Source organism: Xenopus laevis, chromosome 9_10L, assembly GCF_017654675.1.
Source record: "Xenopus laevis strain J_2021 chromosome 9_10L, Xenopus_laevis_v10.1, whole genome shotgun sequence".
Classification (NCBI taxonomy): domain Eukaryota; kingdom Metazoa; phylum Chordata; class Amphibia; order Anura; family Pipidae; genus Xenopus; species Xenopus laevis.
The window spans coordinates 125,737,194-125,756,846 of NC_054387.1; the positions used below are offsets into that span (position 1 = coordinate 125,737,194).

Consider the following 19,653-nt stretch of genomic DNA (forward strand, 5'->3'; position numbering starts at 1 on the left):
AAAAAAAAAAAAAAAAAAAAAAAAAAAAAAAAAAAAAAAAAAAAAAAAAAAAAAAAAAAAAAAAAAAAAAAAAAAAAAAAAAAAAAAAAAAAAGATAGCAGGTATAGTAGGGAGAGATGGTGCCTATAGTAACAGTGGGATAATAGTCTCTGGGAAGGAGTGTGACTGTGAGATAGCAGGTATAGTAGGGAGAGATGGTGCCTATAGTAACAGTGGGATAATAGTCTCTGGGAAGGGAGTGTGACTGTGGGATAGCAGGTATAGTGGGGGGGGGGGGGGGGGTTTTTTTTTTTGTGGGATAGCGGTATAGTGGAGAGATGGTGCCATAGTACAGTGGATAATAGTCTCTGGGAAGGGAGTGTGACTGTGGGATAGCAGTATAGTAGGGAGAGATGGTGCTATAGTAACAGTGGGATATAGTCTTGGAAGGGAGTGTGACTGTGGGATAGCAGGTATAGTAGGGAGAGATGGTGCTATAGTAACAGTGGATAATAGTCTCTGGGAAGGGAGTGTGCTGTGGGAAGATGAAAATATAATAGTCGGGAGAGGATGGTGCAAAGGGAACATAGTGGATAATAGTCTCTGGGAAGGATGTGACTGTGGATAGCAAGTATAGTAGGGAGAGATGGTGCTATAGTAACAGTGGGATAATAGTCTCTGGGAAGGAGTGTGACTGTGGATAGCAGGTATAGTAGGGAGAGATGGTGCCTATAGTAACAGGGATATAGTTCTGGAAGGGAGTGTGACTGTGGATAGCAGGTATAGTAGGGAGAGATGTGCTAAGTAACAGTGGATAATAGTCTCTGGGAAGGGAGTGTGACTGTGGGATAGCAGGTATAGTAGGGAGAGATGGTGCCAATAGTAACAGTGGGATAATAGTCTCTGGGAAGGGAGTGTGACTGTGAGATAGCCGGTATAGTAGGGAGAGATGGTGCCTATAGTAACAGTGGGATAATAGTCTCTGGGAAGGGAGTGTGACTGTGAGATAGCAGGTATAGTAGGGAGAGATGGTGCCTATAGTAACAGTGGGATAATAGTCTCTGGGAAGGGAGTGTGACTGTGGGATAGCAGGTATAGTAGGGAGAGATGATGCCTATAGTAACAGTGGGATAATAGTCTCTGGGAAGGGAGTGTGACTGTGGGATAGCAGGTATAGTAGAGAGAGATGGTGCCTATAGTAACAGTGGATAATAGTCTCTGGGAAGGGAGTGAGACTGTGGGATAGCAGGTATAGTAGGGATAGATGGTGCTTATAGGAACAGTGGGATAATAGTCTCTAGGAAGGGAGTGTGACTGTGGGATAGCAGGTATAGTAGGGAGAGATGGTGTCTATAGTAACAGTGGATAATAGTCTCTGGGAAGGGAGTGTGACTGTGGGATAGTAGTTATAGTAGGGAGAGATGGTGCCAATAGTAACAGTGGGATAATAGTCTCTGGGAAGGGAGTGTGACTTTGGGATAGCAGGTATAGTAGGGAGAGATGGTGCCAATAGTAACAGTGGGATAATAGTCTCTGGGAAGGGAGTGTGACTGTGGGATAGCAGGTATAGTAGGGAGAGATGGTGCCTATAGTAACAGTGGATAATAGTCTCTGGGAAGGGAGTGTGACTGTGAGATAGCAGGTATAGTAGGGAGAGATGGTGTCTATAGTAACAGTGGATAATAGTCTCTGGGAAGGGAGTGTGACTGTGGGATAGCAGGTATAGTAGGGAGAGATGGTGCCTATAGTAACAGTGGATAATAGTCTCTGGGAAGGGAGTGTGACTGTGGGATAGCAGGTATAGTAGGGAGAGATGGTGGCCAATGTTAGTAACAGTGGATAATAGTCTCTGGGAAGGGAGTGTGACTGTGGGATAGCAGGTATAGTAGGGAGAGATGGTGCCTATAGTAACAGTGGGATAATAGTCTCTGGGAAGGGAGTGTGACTGTGGGATAGCAGGTATAGTAGGGAGAGATGGTGCCTATAGTAACAGTGGATAATAGTCTCTGGGAAGGGAGTGTGACTGTGAGATAGCAGGTATAGTAGGGAGAGATGGTGTCTATAGTAACAGTGGATAATAGTCTCTGGGAAGGGAGTGTGACTGTGGGATAGCAGGTATAGTAGGGAGAGATGGTGCCTATAGTAACAGTGGATAATAGTCTCTGGGAAGGGAGTGTGACTGTGGGATAGCAGGTATAGTAGGGAGAGATGGTGCCTATAGTAACAGTGGATAATAGTCTCTGGGAAGGGAGTGTGACTGTGGGATAGTAGGTATAGTAGGGAGAGATGGTGCCTATAGTAACAGTGGGATAATGGCCTCTGGAAATGGGTTGTGCACAACAAAAAAGGAAATGTGAAAAGGACTAGAAGCACCTTGTGTTCACATGGGACTCAAAAAAATAACCTTGCAAAAGCATCATAGAAAAGTGTGTCCAAAGGGGGTCGATTGCAGCCCTTTCCATGGATGTCAGTTGGCCTTAACTCTTTACACTAAATACCTGAAGTGCAAAGCACTGGGTCTGATAGCACTTGTCTCAATGAAGGTAGGTTGTTGGTAAAGAATTATGGGCAAACCATTGCATTTTGGCCCATTTCTTTGCACCCTTTCTTCTTTGTAAATGAATTTAATAATCTTATTTTTTTGGCAACAATATGGCAACAATAAGAAACTGAGACCTCACCTATAAGTGGCAAAGGGAAAAAGTAGTTTGTGAGACTTACCAGCGTGTCAGTTCCTTCAAAGTCTTCAATTACTTTTGACACAAATGTTAACATTTTTTTAAAATCGTTTGGAGCAATACTCCCTGATCCATCGATGAGGAAGACAATGTCCAGGCTGCGAATAGTGCACTCTATAGAAAATAAAGAATGGCGATATGTGAGACTGCAGAAATGCTACACACTATAGAACAAGTCCAGAGAAGGTGTTCAAAGGAAACCACCAAACCAGAAACCAGAGGTCTCATTTACGAAGGCAAGTGCAGTGTGAAAAGTATCATTCTGGACACAAATCTCCATGTGTTTTTTAATTTATCCACAATGCAATGTTCACCCACTCCACTTATAATTTCAGCTAAGTTTTTGTAGTGGGGATGAGGGTCATTCCCAGTGTGCCCCATTAAAGCTATATTAAACCATATGAGGGTATAAGGCTGTGAAATATTAGGTATTGAAAAATTGGCTAAACTCCAGTATTTATATTTAAACCATCTATATAAGAAACCTGACTGTATGCAGTGAAATTCTCCCTTCATTTACTGCTGTGGATAGGAATTGTCAGACAATCCCTAACTGCTCTGCAGGGAAACAATCATACTTATGAACAGCAGGGGGAGCCCCCGCCTTACTTCCCAGCCATGCAGAACTCAAGCAGCTTTGTTTGTTTCCCTGTAGAGCAGTCGGCGACTGTGTAGAGATTTGTATTGGATTTTAATTTTGCCTTTACATCCCCTTTACTGTTTCCAACTCCAGCTGCAGGGACAAAGATCATGGAGTCAGATTTAAACCGATAAACTGGAATTCTATTTGGAGGATTATTTTGCTGCAGCCACTGGTTCTGCAGAGCTGGAGAAAGTTTGCATTAATCAATACAAAATTTATAAAATCCACATTAGATTACATGACAACACAGGAGCCAGTGCAGTCTGTATATTCTGATTATTAATCAGTCTTGCTGTATCGGTTTCTGGCAGATAATACTTGACTTGTGCTGTTTTGACCATTTATGACGATCCCTAAGCAGCCCAGACCACACTGAGCATGTGCACAGTCTTGGTCTTGCAAAGATGTTTAACAAAGTTACAAGATTGGGACCCCCTGTGGCCAACTTTGAAAGCATAAATCATTTGTTTGCTTAGGTTTGTGGTGCAGTAAGTTCATGTTTATGTTTAGTATACAAAATACAGCATTTCTAGCCTTATTCTATTTTAGACTTTACTTTAAGTTGAAAAATGTTTTCATTTGTGCACTCATTACTTGCCATTCACACAGCGGGTCACATAACCTATTGTTCCTTAAGTCTGGAATGTGACTTTACGGAAGGAAACCTATGGAATGTCTTATGGTTAGGCTGGGGTGATGTATCCCATAGTTGTTTGAATGTATCCATGGACAAAAGAGCAGTTTGGTGCTCCTTCACACAGCCACAGTGTCGGACTGGCCCGGCGGGACACCGGGAAAATACCCGGTGGGCCCCGACCCTCATGGGCCCCCGCCGGGCCAGAACCCCTCTCTAAATATTTATATTAAAAAAATAAATAAAAATTATCGGCGCTGAGCAGCGCCGCCTGCGCATGCGCGCCAAGCGGCGCTGTTGCGCATGCGCACCGAGCGGCTTCCTTGCTGAGCCGGCACGTCACAGTGGGGGGACGGGTGGCCGGAGGGGGGCCCTCGGCAACAGTCCCGGTGGGCCCCGGTCCCCCCAGTCCGACTCTGCACAGCCACATACTGACTCTCACACAATACATACTCAGAATTTATACATATTAATTTAGTCGATTTTTGTAGGCTGTCTGATACATTTGACTGGCAGATATATCAAGGGTTGAAAAGTAAATTCGAATTTATATTTTCGAGTGTCAAATTCACACGTTCTAATTTTAATCCAATATTCGAATGTAAATTCAAGTGTGAGATTCATCACATTCTTGACCATAAAATCAGTCCTAATTCGAATATTCGCCACCTAAAACCTGCCACGTTAATTTACAAGACAATGGCAGAGGTCCGCTGAGCCATTTGAAGATGTAAATAGCCTTCCTGAATCCTGACATTCAAAGGTTTTTTTTTGGGGAGAAAAACTTGATTTGTACGAATCTAATAAGATTCAAATTTTCGGGTTGGGACCACTTGATCGAATATTAGACATTCAAATTTTTTCTTAAATAAACTCCCAGTTGGGAGTATAATCGAATTAAAAAAATTGACATGAATTCGAAGTTTGACCTTTGATTAATGGGCCTCCCCATTTCCTTATATTAAAATATGAGGCACGTTATTTCTTTAAGGGGGTTATTTATTAAAGTCTGAATGCCATAAACTAGAAAGAATTCTATTTTTGTGTACTATAAAATGCGAATTTTTAGTGTAAAGAAAAGAATTTTTCTAGATTTATTATACCCCCAGGATGGAAAAAGTCGGAATCCAAAAATTCAGCATCTCAGACCTACCGAGGTTGTATAGAGAGGTCCCTATCCTATTTGAAAGTGGTCTGCTTTGGAAAAATATGAAAAAATCTGGCTTTTTGGGAAAAATCCAAAAAAATTATACGATTTGGACTTTCACTCGATTTTTTCATGTTTGTCCACGCTCTGATTAATTTGATCTTTTTTTTAATAATAAATAAGGTCCAATTATGGATTCTAGTTTGGTCTGGCTTTTTTAATTAAAATCTGGATTTAGATAAATACGTCCCTCTGTCTCGATGAATCATGACAAAAACGACATCATTAAGCACTTTTTGAATTCGTGATTGGCGAATAAATTCACCTGGCACGAATTCACAGCAAATTTCTGCGTTTCGAAGCCAGTGAATTAATTCTCGAAACTCGCTGGCGGCAAAAAATCTTGGACGTGTGTCCAAAAAGTCACTCACGTTACATTGACTTTAATGGCGTCAAAATTGACATGAACGTCAAAATTTACGCAGGCGTCGAGTTTCAATAATTTTTCACAAAATAATTTTTCGAGAAATTCGCCCATCACTAGTTATCATAACTGATGTCAGGTTCCTCATAACTGTGGTGTATTATATATGAATTTGCATGGACAGTACCTGGCAGAGAGGCAGGAAGTGTTTGCTGTTGTCTCAGGTTATTGTCCAGTTGATAACATCGTCCCAGTACATAGATGCTACTCCCGCAAGTTTTCTGTAGAGTTGGGCCGCATGCCTGGAAGAGAAGACATGGCAGGTATATAACAAGAGTGGTGTCAGTGAAATAACACATTCATTAATACAGCAAAAGAGCATCTGCAGGGCTGGTAGTTGAAGTTCTCAGACAGTTCTCAGACAGCTTTTGGGAGTGGTTCTGGCAATGGAAGCGTTGCATTGAGCCTTGTGTATCAGATTTATGAGATTGTTGGTTTCCAGCCATAAATGTGACGCGCAAGGCTCAGCAGACCATTTCCATGAACGCACTATATAGGCAGTGTTTAGTCTATGAAAAAGTGTTCCTAAGCCTTTGCATGCCAATAAAAGATGTTCCTGCCATATGAAGCAACCTTTGTCTTCCTTTAAATATACAGCCTGCCTCAGCGGAGAAGACTCTTTGGCCAGGGTCTCCAGTTTGACCATGGAGAGAAGCTGGCTGGGAGTGGAAAGTTCCATCTACCAACCTAGCCAGCTACACTTGTACTGTATTGGTTCATTTTGTACTGCCCTAAATTCAACCTGCACCCGACCCACACCTGCCAGCACCCAACTTGCACCCAACTCCATTTATAGATCAACCGACCCTTTTCTGACATCACAAAAGGGGACAGGATGGGGCAGGTGGAGCCCATGAATAGAGGCTGCCAGTGCCAAAAGCTGGTAGAGTAAGGTTGTGGGCATGGACAGTGGAAGAAAAGCTTAACCCAAACACCCTGTGACCCGAACCCCCTGTGACCAGCAGAATGTGTGTGTCAGTTAGCCCAAACCCACCCGACCAGCAGGTCCTGCAGGTATCAGTCCAGCTTGCACATCACTGAAAGGAATCATTACTAGGAAAATGGTTCATGTAATATGGACATAGTTCCAATGACTCATCTGCCCACATTTAATAATAGTCACACAAGCCCATTGGCACCTTAAAAGGCATGTTATTTAATATGAGGATGACAGTTAGGACATACCAGTAATTGGGATGGGTTGCCCTCCTGAGCCGCTATAGTAAGTCCAAGTGATATATTAATATCCTCAGGAGACCCTAAAGCAAAGACAGAAATATGTAAAACAATATAACTTCCCTTTTGGATCAAGCAGAACTTCAGTTCCCTGGCATAACACCCTCTCAGTCCAGGATCCCACTGCAATTTTCCATTATTAGCCCCGAGCTAATGTGTCATCATGTAAAAGATTGCACATCTTCCTTAATTGGTCTCCCACAAATTACGTAGATAAAACTGATTGGTCCTTAGGGCAAAGATTGACCATAATAGGATCTATTTTAACCAATTTAGAGAAAACCACATCAAAAGACAGACGCCACTGTTTTATTAAGCTTGCCAGAAAGGTGGCCATTCCTTGGCCAGATCTTAATTGGACAGGACATCAGTTTAGATCCATGCACAGGTCAGTAAGCTAATGATCTGTAAGGGCTACGTTGGCTGCCTACAGTATATGACCAGCTTAACTTTATTTAAACATATATACTGTATATACTGTATTCTTTATTCATTGTGCTAGAGATGTAATAGGGAGAAGGTCACCACACTTTGGTGACCCTCTGATCTGGTCTGACAGTTGTGGTAGGTTTGCAAGGAGATACTGGTTGCATGCTAAGGCATTGTCGCTGAGTTCTTAAATGGCAAAAAATGTCCCTAGGCATTTTAGTTGACAAAAACAACTATATTATAAGCCAACAATACCGTTAATATTAATCTGTCGGCATCTTGATGTTGCAGGATTGCAGCTATATAAGGTTCCCGTTTTATTCACGGCATCTTGTTGCAGAGGAGCACTCACAATCACCCTGCTATGAGACATAGAAGTGCGTTAGGACTGCACTGAAATATAACCTATATTTCTGGATTTTAAAGAAAATGAAGAACAAAGGTAATATACTGTGAAATTCTAGAGTAAACACACTACATTTTGTACAGTATGGTACATTCCCTAGGGTTGCTCTGACTTCTGCTGAAATCTGTATAATTGTTATAACAAAGAGTAAAGGCAATATTTCAACTCAAAGACAGAGCACATCATTCTTTCAGTATAGGATACTGTTGAAAATATATGTAAACTGACTATGAAGCCAAAAAGACAGCCAGGCACCCCTAGAATTGGGAAATATTTTATTTCGACAAAAGGAGTCTGGTGTCTGCATACAGGATAGTGACAGATGGTCCATAATCCAGTAGGATCCATTAGCCAGTATGAGGCCATAGGGGCAGATTTACTCAAGGGCGAAAAGTCGTCAGCGACCGCTTCACATCCGTTGCTACACTTCCGCTGGGACAAAGCAAATTTACTGAAATGCGGAGTTTTGTCCTGGGCGGTGGACGCTGGTGACTTTTCACTAGCATTACTTGCGAACAATTGAAATCGAAGATGCGCTAGCCGAGCGCACATTCGATAGAAGTCTTGCACTCAGGTTAATTTGCATACGGCGGGAAATTAAAAGTTGAATGGATGAATATGTTGCAGCAAATACATTACATTACACAAGTCCAGGGAACCTTAATAAATATCGATGGGCGAATTTGCGAAAAATTAGTGAAATGGCGATGGAGAAAATTTTTGGGACGCCGGCGAATTTTTTCGGCCAAATTTTCATGGGCTTTTCACGAATTTTTTCGCTGGCGGCGAATCGCGCAAATTCGCGTCTGGCGAATAAATTCGCCCATCACTATTAATAAAGAAAATAGAGTTCTTATAATGTCCTACACATGAGCCCACTGTATAGTTATGTTCCATATGTTAGAAAATGTCTGGGGGAACCTGGTTAACCAAAAAACTAAGGACGTTTTTTGGACTTAGAAGCTTTTTCCACTAAAAAAATATGATGTAAGTAACAGAAGATTGAGGAAGTTCTATGGACTCCAATGGTCTGAGCTGGCGGAGGCAAGTCTGGCGAAAGAGATAATGTACAGTAAATTCAGCATTTTAGTGAATTTGCAGAGTAAAGTCCATTCACCAGAGTGAATTGTCGCCTCACGATGAGCGCTAGCGTCTATCTCTTTCGATAGTGAATTGGCGCCTGCGGGTGGTAATGCTGGTGAATTGTCTCCAGCGTTTACCGCTTCGCCCTTGAGTAAATCTGCCCCATAGAATGAAGGTGCTGTACAATAAAACTTTAGTTTTACCTCTGACCGAACTGCACAGTTTGGTATCCAAAGCTGCTGTCTGAATTCTGGAAGATGATTGGCTGATCAGTGTCCACGAAAAAACCATCAGCAGAAGATAAAACTGTAATCAGACAGATGTTATGAGATAAGGAAATGTGTCTTACCATCAGGTTGTTGGAATAATTTAGCTCACACACAAGCCGAGGGCTAATGGACTATTAGCTATTCTACTAATGGGACCAGTGAACAGTAGCATTGGTCTTTGCACTTCCTTATTGAATAATGGCATTGCCATTGATTTGGTGATACCTAGATGTGAAGATCCAACTTATGGAAAGACCCCTTACAAGGAAAATCCCAGGTACTGAGGATCTGGATTGAAGGTCCCACACCTGTACAGTGTATTTCATAATTCACCAGTGATTAATCAATGTTAAGTACTCCTTTACGTCTATAGGTTTCCATTATAATTGGCTACTTCTTGACCAGGTCTTTTATGTACTGGACACTAACTTTGTTTTCAAGACACCCCAATTATAGATATCTTATTTCTTCTCAACCTCCAAGCAGGGTGTTAGAAACATCAACACCCATGAAACCTGATGGATAATCAGACTACCAGAGTAAATATTCCCATGAGGAATATTCAGTGGAGAGGGCTCTACTCTTGCTCATAACCTGTTCACTAGGCATCCAACTGTCACTGCACCCCTAACTTAACTTCTCGCTGGGTTTGCCTTCCTAAATTCAGAAAAGAGCAATGCTGTTGGTGGCTTCCACTTCCTTCCTACCTTGGCACATGTTGAGTGGTGTAAATGCTCACTGGAAGTCAATTTATAGTCTTGACACAAACTCACAACTTTTCTAGGTCTTCTTCTCACCACTATGCAAACTAGCCTATAGCCAAAGTGCTCTCCATGGAGAGTGGTCTTTGAAGACTGTATGTGGGCAGCACCACATCTATATCAAATGTGGCAGAAGGACAGTGCTTTTGGACAACAAAGGTCCCTTTGAGCTGCTCCTTCTAATGCCACATACACCACATTCTGTTGAATGATAAATTCAGCTGAGGTCAGGACAATGGTCAATGTTTGTCAATAATTGCTATTTTTTCCAACGTTGCCTATTTAAAAAATTTCATTTAACATATTGTCACACCATTATGACTTAGAAGCAAGTTTTAGTGTGTGTCACATCACAACATATTTATAAATAACTTAAACTTCCTCTTTAACAAAATACCCCTGAAATGAATCTGTTAGCATGGACCTTGCTAAGCACAATTGTTTCCAGTGGGTGGAAGAGGAACATGTATTTAGGAAGGTGAAGAATCACTGAGGAATCGGTTTATTCTCCTAAATGTTGTGAGAGCCTATAATAAATAATTACATTTAGACCATGTTGCCATGAATGCATACTGTCTGTATTTTTTGCAATATGAAAATTAGGCAGATACCAATCAGACAGGTTTGAAAATCCCATCTGTGGAACATCTCATTGTGTTGATGGGTGCCTCTCCCAATACAACATTGTTGGCTTGAGGACCGAACAACCAGGTCAACTGATAAGGCCCTGTGTGTTGGTGGCCAAACAAGGTTAAGATTCTCTTGTTTTGCAACCTTGAGCAGATCGTACAAAGTAGGCCCATCTTGTTGGTTGAAGCTTCATGGACAGCATAACATGACGTGGTGTTTTGGAGACAAGTTGCCAGTAAAAGCCACAAAAGATCTAAATCCATAGCCAAGTAAAATGCCTTAATGCAGTGTAAATTGTGAGAACAGCTAATTGCAGTCCTGAAATAAGTCTGACACACTCTCATTATACTTGCGGAGATAAACTCAATTGTTTTAGATAAAGACATATAGTCTGGCACAAAATGATGGATGTTTTGTTCTATGATCTGAACCACGATATAGCGTTTGATTGAGAACCTCTTGTCACGTACGGTATTGGAAAACCCAGAACAGACACCAAGGTTCTGGTCACGACTAAGGAACAGTGAAAAACAGACTAGAAGCACACCAGGAGCTATAAACAATAGACCTACATTGGGCAGTGAACAAATGGACAAGGCGTTTTTAAATATTTGAATTTTGTTGTTGTTTATTTGGTGAATACTGAACTAAATTCACACCCTAAGGGGCAGATTTATCAAGGGTCGCATTGATGATTTGAATTTTTTATGCAAATTTCGAGTTTATTTTAGTGTAATTCGACTAGGGAATAGTCCAAATTCGATTCAAATTTTAAAAAAAAATTGAAATTCTAATTTTGAAATTTATCATGTACTGTCCCTTTAAGAATTTGAATTTGACTATTCGCCATCTAAAACTTGCCAAATTCGTGTTTTAGCCTATGGGGGACCTCCTACAATAAATTTGGAATCGTTTGGTGGAAAATATTTTGATTCGAGTTTACAGGTCGATCCTATTCACCAGAATTTAATAGATTATAATTTTTAATAAACTTCAATTGGTCGATTTTTTTTAGAATTTCAAATTTAGGGGAGTTTATGGGAGTTTTTAGAAACTCCCATAAACTCTAAATTCAACCCTTGATAAATCTGCCCCTAAATGTTCATAAATGTGAGTATGCAAGGGTTTAGGTTCTGCCAAAAAATTAATAACCAACCAGACAGATACCTGGCCAAGCCAAGATCAAGTATCTGTCGGGTAATCTATGGTTCTGGTCCCGTACATTGGCCGTAAGTTTCCTAATCAGGATTGGCCAAGTCAGCCAGTAATATCTGCTCTTGTATGGCTAAACGGGCTTTATAAGAAACCATCTCAAAAGCTTGGGAGATTAGAACATTTGCAATGCCAGGTTCTTTGGGAACATGTCATTGGTGACCACTATCACCTCTAGTATAAATAATGAGAAAGGCGCCTACAAACCTACACACTAAAGATCAGAGAACAAACATATTGCCCTTTGTGCTGACAACATTAATCTTTTCTGGATGCTCTTGCTATGCATTTAAGGAGACCATCAGTCAGTTCTCATATGCTCCCCTTGCAAGTCCATCCCTGACCCCAGCTAGTGGCAGCTGTACATTATACAAGATAACTTTGTGATGAACATGCAGATATACTGTAAGTATCTTTGTGGACAATATGCTACCCTCAACCCCTAGTACCAATATTAGCCATAGCCTCTCAATAACCAATAGAATGCACAAAGCAGTCCATGAGTTACAGCACCGATGCACAACTAGACACCATCCAAATGCTGCTGAAGGGACAGCACGACTGTAATTATCAGTGGGTTTATGAAGGTGTAATTTGACAACATCTGTAGTGAAACCAGTTGCCCTGTCTTGAGTAACCTCATGTCTACAAGTTCTTCCATTAGTAATAAATACCCCGAGGCTCATTTACTAGACAAGTCTCCCTCATCTAGGCATCTACATCGTACAACCAACTAGCAATCATTGTTGATCAGGGAGAAAAAAAAGATAGCAAATATCTAATTACTTCAGTGCCACTATCATTCCATGCAAAATGTCAACCAGGTGCCACTTACCTGTGCAGAGAAGTAGCCAGTGCAGCAGTGCAGCCATGATGAGCAGCAGGAATACAGACAGCTGTGAGCTTGCAGTGACATACGGTGCGACACCCTCAGGATTCTAGGCGCCAGGGTTTAGGACTGCAGGGATGCAAGTTCCTCCATTTAGTATTTATATCAGGTTTTCAGAGTACAATACTTCTGCAAAACTCAGCCCTCGTACTCCGTTCACACCCTCCTATGTTACAGGCTGCTGTCACACCACACACATAATTTCCTTTCAATAACAACACAATTGCTAAGTTTAGCTTTGGCCACTCGCTGACCATGGTTGTCTAATTTAAGTAAAAGGCAATAAATAATGCCCTAATAAATTTCATCTCTAATGGGAAACTCGAGTTTGTTTCATTTTCTACCAAATTTTTATTGTGTGTATTTTCTAGGGCTATGGATGAATTGGTTCTGCCTGCAGGACCTTTCACTTTCAGGCACTTTATAGTATAAGTTTAGCTTTGGCCACTCGCTGACCATGGTTGTCTAATTTAAGTAAAAGGCAATAAATAATGCCCTAATAAATTTCATCTCTAATGGGAAACTCGAGTTTGTTTCATTTTCTACCAAATTTTTATTGTGTGTATTTTCTAGGGCTATGGATGAATTGGTTCTGCCTGCAGGACCTTTCACTTTCAGGCACTTTATAGTATAAGTTTAGCTTTGGCCACTCGCTGACCATGGTTGTCTAATTTAAGTAAAAGGCAATAAATAATGCCCTAATAAATTTCATCTCTAATGGGAAACTCGAGTTTGTTTCATTTTCTACCAAATTTTTATTGTGTGTATTTTCTAGGGCTATGGATGAATTGGTTCTGCCTGCAGGACCTTTCACTTTCAGGCACTTTATAGTTTGTGCCATACTGTGCCTGGGCCTCTGTGAGAATGAACTGGGTTGCAGCCTATTATAAAGCTAGTATGACCCATTTTATTAAAAATATATATGTTGTAGGGGTAAAGTCTGCCAGGCTTGAATAGCCAAATGATTCTGCTGCACAGAGTAAAAATTACTTAAACATCTCCTCATCTTCAGCTCATTGCTAGACAACAAATATGAAGAACCACTCATCTCTATATGGGGCACCACAAGAACCAAATAGGGGTTATTTGTAAGTTGGACACAGTCTGCCCATTTTTTGCACTTGGCACTCTGCCTTACAGCCCAAATGGAATGCCACATGTTTTTGAGTTCCATTGTGGAGCACATAGACCTCCAGCTGTCTCCATGAATACAGAGCCACCTGCATACATTAGAACTGTATTCACGAGGGAAGGGAATGGAAAGCACTTTGGTGCCCCATCTTTTCCCATCCCATATCTGTGGTGGATAAAGGTTGAAATGGGACCCTGGCATTAACTTAATTGTTCTTTTAAAGGGCAGCTGTTATTAATCTGTACACGACTCATACAGCCTGCCTGACTTCCTCCAGGCACTTTCACAAAGCACCTTTATGCAAGAAACCACACATGTACCCTTATGTGAGAAGCATGCAAGGAGGCTGATTTGTGCTTCTTGCTTTTTTCTATTAATACGTTTTTTAAAATAGAGAAAAACTGGAGGATTCGTCCAAAAACAAAAGCACCAGGTTGATATCTCTGGGACAGTTATCTAGTGATCATGGGACAGGCCAAGAATGTGCACTCCATGAGATAGAACTGAGTAATTTCAGCACCGGAACCCAAGTTGGCCAGACATATATACAGTATAAAGATCGAACAGAAGACATTTTCTCGTCTTTCTTTCATAATCTCTTTGTTTCTAAAAGGAAGAGCAATTTAGATAATCCGCAGGTTGTTTTTTTGTGTAACCCCTACTGCAGAGGCAAGAGCATCAGTGATTCATCTATGGGTTCTTGTTTTTCATACTTAGTAGTGGATGTTGGGGGGAAAAAACTTTACTTGTCCATCATTGTCCAAGTGAAAGCTGCCTCTCTTCAGGCTGATCCAGAGGAAAAAAAACAAATTGAAAATTTGTCTCAGAGGTGGAGAAAATCTTTAAAAAGGGAAATCAGACGATTCCCGGAATCAAATCGCTATCCTGACTTTGCTGAAGAGCCACCCATCCCTTTCTTGAAACTGCTTTATGTATTTGCTAATATAGCTCTAAAAAAACTTTTGGCACCATAAGTTGGAACCTCTTTTCTTCTGATCTCAAGGGATGCCCTTGTGTCCTCTGGAAAGTTCTCCTGGTGGGTGAAATTAGTGCATGGAGATAATGCAGATGTTCTCCAGTGTAAACAATCTTTGCCAGCCTTACTTCATAAGAAAGACATTCCATGCCCTTTGTTAGCTCTTCTTTGGCCTTTCTCTATTTCACAAATATCCCTTTTGAGCACTGGAGACCAAAACTGCATTGAGTATCTTTATAGGCACCACAACAATTCTGGTTATGCGTAGGCTACTGCATGCATCGACTCTAGAGCAAAATTTGCAATTTGGTCTAAATTCATTGAGTTCAACCATATGGAAGAGCAAGGAGTGCATTTTGATGCAAGTGGTTTTACACGCAACTGACTGCGTGAAAATTGCAGGAACCGCAACTGCACTTGCAGATTTAAATGAGCCCTGTTGAAATCGAGCTCTGTTCACCAAGGAAAGTAATTCCATAGATACAACAGATCAAAGGTCTGGAACTAGGATTAATCTGACGCACTCATTCTGTCAGTCATCAACCCAACTCCGTTACTGGCGGCCTCCTACTCCTGTTCCGCTTACCTGTCCAGAGGGAATGGCCCCAGCACTAGTGCAGAGACTGCCATTGAGCTCTCTCGCACAAGTAAAGCCAGATTCCCGGTTTAAAAAATGGAAATTCAACTCTTAAAGATACCAGGAGCAGCTTTTTGCCACCCCTGGTAACCTACTGTATCTGGCCTATTGGAGTTTTTCAACTCGCCTCATTGGTGGTGGAGCAACTCTGCATCAACCGCTTATAAATGGGAGAAGAAGCAACGTAAGAAGGGGGACTTGTAATTCATAAGAAATCTATAAAACCAGATAGGGGAAGGGAAACGTATGAAGGAAGTGTGACTGGGGATATGCGTGTTCCATTCAAAATACAGGAGATGATTAAAGGAAAACTCTACCCCTCAACAATGTAGGTCTCTATATAAAGATATTGCATAAAACAGCTCATGTGTAAAACCCTGCTTCATGTAAATAAACCATTTTCATAATAATATACTTTTTAGTAGTATGTGCCATTGGGTAATCATAAATAGAAAATTGCTATTTTAAAAAATAAGGGCCGCCCCCTGGGATCGTATGATTCACGGTGCACACAAACAGACCCACAAACCATACTTGTTAGGTCACATGAGCCAATTAAAAGACAGAGTTGTGTCTTTTCCTTCCACACTTCTTCCTGTTAGGGCAGAGACATGACACACAATCAGATTCGTGGAGATTAGCCTCCTCATCTTTGGGGTGAGTAATCTCCCCGAACTTCCTCGTCTGCCTTCCCGTTGGCTAGAATGTAAATCGCCGGTGGGATGGCACTTGGAGCACTTAGTTTTCCAAAATCGCCCGAAGTTTCCTTGTGAGGCAACTTCTGGCGACTTTTGAAAACTGAGCAATCCGAGTGCCATCCCATTACATTTAAAGGACAAGGAAAGTCTAAAATAGAATAAGGCTAGAAATGCTGTATTTTGTATACTAAATATAAACATGAACTTACTGCACCACAAACCTAATCAAACAAATAATTTATGCTTTCAAAGTTGGCCATAGGGGCCGGTCATCTTGTAACTTTGTTATACATCTTTGCAAGACTAAGACTGTGCACATGCTCAGTGTGGTCTGGGCTGCTTAGGGATCATCATAAACAAAGCTGCTTGAGTTCTGCATGGCTGGGAAGTAAGGCGGGGGCTCCCCCTGCTGTTCATAAGTATGATTGTTTCCCTGCTCAGCAGTTAGGGACCGTCTGACAATTCCTATCCACAGCAGTAAATGAAGGGAGAATTTCACTGCATACAGTCAGGTTTCTTATAAAAACGGTACACATTTTTTAATTAAAGTATATTGGAGATAGGTTTCTTTTTCATTAAAGAAAGTAAAAATGGGATTTTATTTTTTGCCTTTCCTTGTCCTTTAAACCGGCCAGAGGCAGTCCGGGGAGATTAGTCGCCCACTAGAAAAGGAAATTGGTCGACTAATCTCCCCGAATCTGATCGTGTGTCTCTGCCCTAACAGTTAGAGCTGCAGTATTTCTTGTCAGGTGATCTCTGAGGCAGCACACAGACCATCACGAAATGGTGGCTCAAGGCAAGAGATATAAAAGGACAATATTTACTTAAATATATATATATATATGTAAGTTTGATAAGATACTTTAATATACCACTTAATTTGATATAAACTATCTTTTGCTTAAATATTCATTTTGGGGAGTTTTCCTTTAAGCAAGGCGATTCCTAATACATATTAAGAGCAAAAAGTTTTATATATATATATATATATATATATAATGCACAAGTAAGATCCCCACTCACAGGACTTATAAGCATTATAGAAAATTTATTCCAAGAGTCTAACGTTTCGGCCTCCTCCGAGGCCTTTTTCAAAGTAACAAATACATTAACACAAAGGCTTTAAATACCTGGATTGGCGGGAGAAATTTGGCCAATGGAAGATGACGTATCCAACTCATCATTAAAGCGCGACTAATATAAATATCCCATATTAAACAATCATTATCACATAAAGACTATACAAAAAAAAAGGAAATGACATTTACAATATAATGATTTACAATCTCAAGTACAAATTAAAAACAGGTTAAAAACAAGATATTTTGTAAGATTTTACTTCGCTTCCCAATATATTGCCATAGCTATTTACATCGTTGCTAAATGTTGCACAAAATATCAAACGTTTGAGCAAGGGAGCTCTCTCTACATATATTCACTTGTTATTCCTATTCTAATATCCGAATCTGAATATATATATATATATATATATATATATATATATATATATATATATATTGTGGTATGGTGACCAAAAGGTCCCCAGTTTCCTGGGGAAAAGTGATTGATGGAATGTATGTTGGGCCACGGATTCTCAGATATTGTTGCTGAGGTGAGACCAGTAGTGTTCTTAGCAGAGAAACACTATGTCTCTCTGCAAGGTTTTTGTAATTGCTGATCCGGGACTGGTCTTACTGGGAACCCGCAAGAGTAGGGTGGGGCGGATTCCCAAATCCGTAGGCCAGGTTTTCAAGAGGCCCTAGGCCTATTTAGTACACCTGATGCTGAGCAGCAGTGCTGAATGTGTGTGAGACAAACTGCTGGTATTGCTCAGCTTCAGGAGAGAAAGCAAAGCATTTATTTTGTGTTAGCCAGGAGGCTGGATATTTCTGTTAAACTGCTGTGTTTCGGTTTCCTTCCCCCTGCGAGGGGAAACTTCTGCAGCTGCTGGAAAATAAACGCGGGCAGGAAGCCCTTAAACCGTTCCTGGTGTGTGAAGTCGCCTCTTTTGCAGCCTACCAGCGAGTGAACCCCCACAATTGGTGTTTCGGATGCGGGCAGCGATTGCCACACGCGGAAGTTGCCTAACCACAGTAAGTCTCCTGTGGGTATTGTGCGGACTGTATAGCTTATAAGTGGGATTTAAAGAGACAGTGCATTTAAAAGTTGTGAAATGGAGGATGTCCTCAAGGCTTTGCTGCAGTGCACTGCAACTTTACAGAAGGCCCACCAGGAGAGCCAGTTGCTACAGCAGCAGTGTAACGCCACCCAGCAGGAGGCAAATCGTCTGTTGGAGGCCCAGATCACTGCACTGGCGCAGGCTGCTGAGAAAGATCGGCAGCTGGAAATTGAGGTGGTAAAACAACTGACAGCCAGGGTCTCTGGGGATGCTGCCCTAGTCCCCGGAGTGCCACGCTCCATCCCAGGCAGCCACCTCCTGCGGAGAATGACTGGGCAGGATGATGTGGAGGCCTTCCTCTGTACCTTTGAGAGGATGGCGGAGCAGCAAGCCTGGTCGAGGGAGCAATGGGCAATGATTGTTGCACCACTACTAGTGGGGGATTCCCAGAAAGCTTTTTATGACCTGTCCTCTGAGGACGCAAGGGACTATGACAAGCTGAAGTCTGAAATCCTGCAGAGACTGAGAAAAGTTTTGAGCATGGTGAGGTGAGACCCCACCCTATTGAACTGGATACTTCTATAGAAACTGTTAAGGACAATAGAGTATCTGGGGAGAGAAAACAGAACCACCCATGTCAGGTGTTATTGTAAGTGGTACCGAGGATGGGTTGGAAGATGAGTTGGAAGAAGAAGAAGGTGAGTTGTTTCCCTTAGCTGTATTAGCTGGTGAATCTGAGGTAACTGCGGAGACCATTGAGGAACCTAGCATGCCTGAGCTAGAGGTCTCCCGGGATAACTTCGGAACTGCCCAGCTAAGGGACCCGACACTCACTAAAGCTTGGGAAAATGTCAAGGTTAAAAATGGGAACCCCGAAAATCCTGGGGTAGAATGTGTATTTCCCCACCTTGCTGTACAAAATGACTTGCTTTACCATGTGGATAAGGTTCGAGGAGAGATTGTGGAACAGCTAGTGGTCCCACAGCCATATAGGAGAACAGTTCTCAATCTGGCCCATTCTCATCCACTAAGTGGCCACCTAGCGTATGAGAAAACCAAAGACCGAATGCTACAGAGGTTCTTTTGGCCGGGGGTACATGCAGATGTAAAGAACTATTGTGAATCATGCCCCGAGTGTCAGAAATCGGCCCCAATGCCCCATTTTCGCAGCCCATTAGTTCCCTTACCCGTAATCGAAATCCCATTTGATCGTATTGCCATGGACTTGGTAGGGCCACTAATAAAATCTGCTAGGGGGCATCAGTATATTTTGGTAGTCATGGACTACGCCACTCGGTATCCAGAGGCTGTCCCCTTAAGGAACACCTCTTCAAAGACCATAGCTCGAGAGCTGTTCCACATGTTCACCCGCACAGGAATTCCAAAAGAGATCCTTACAGATCAGGGGACTCCCTTCATGTCTAGGGTGATGAAGGAATTGTGCAGGTTTCTCCAAATCAAACAGTTACGCACATCTGTCTATCATCCCCAAACTGACGGGTTGGTGGAAAGGTTCAACAAGACCCTTAAGGGGATGTTAAAAAAAGTGGT

General features: G+C 41.6%; 1 protein-coding gene across 2 annotated transcripts in view; it reads right to left on the reverse strand.

Moving 5' to 3' along the window:
• The window catches only part of LOC108701919 (integrin alpha-M), a 41,757-nt gene extending 29,125 nt beyond the window's left edge, over positions 1–12,632 (reverse strand). The window contains exons 1-6 of one of the 2 annotated variants that reach the window (XM_041576405.1): positions 12,487–12,632; positions 8,983–9,085; positions 7,546–7,649; positions 6,811–6,884; positions 5,753–5,867; positions 2,701–2,831 (exon numbers count right to left, since the gene is read on the reverse strand). In XM_041576405.1, the coding sequence (XP_041432339.1) occupies positions 2,701–2,831; positions 5,753–5,867; positions 6,811–6,884; positions 7,546–7,649; positions 8,983–9,085; positions 12,487–12,523 (564 nt within the window). In that variant the 5' untranslated portion in view covers positions 12,524–12,632. Of the gene's footprint in view, positions 1–2,700; positions 2,832–5,752; positions 5,868–6,810; positions 6,885–7,545; positions 7,653–8,982; positions 9,086–12,486 lie in introns of both variants that reach the window. The other variant, XM_018236931.2, reaches the window with a different exon arrangement.
• Between the last annotated feature and the right edge of the window lie 7,021 nt (positions 12,633–19,653).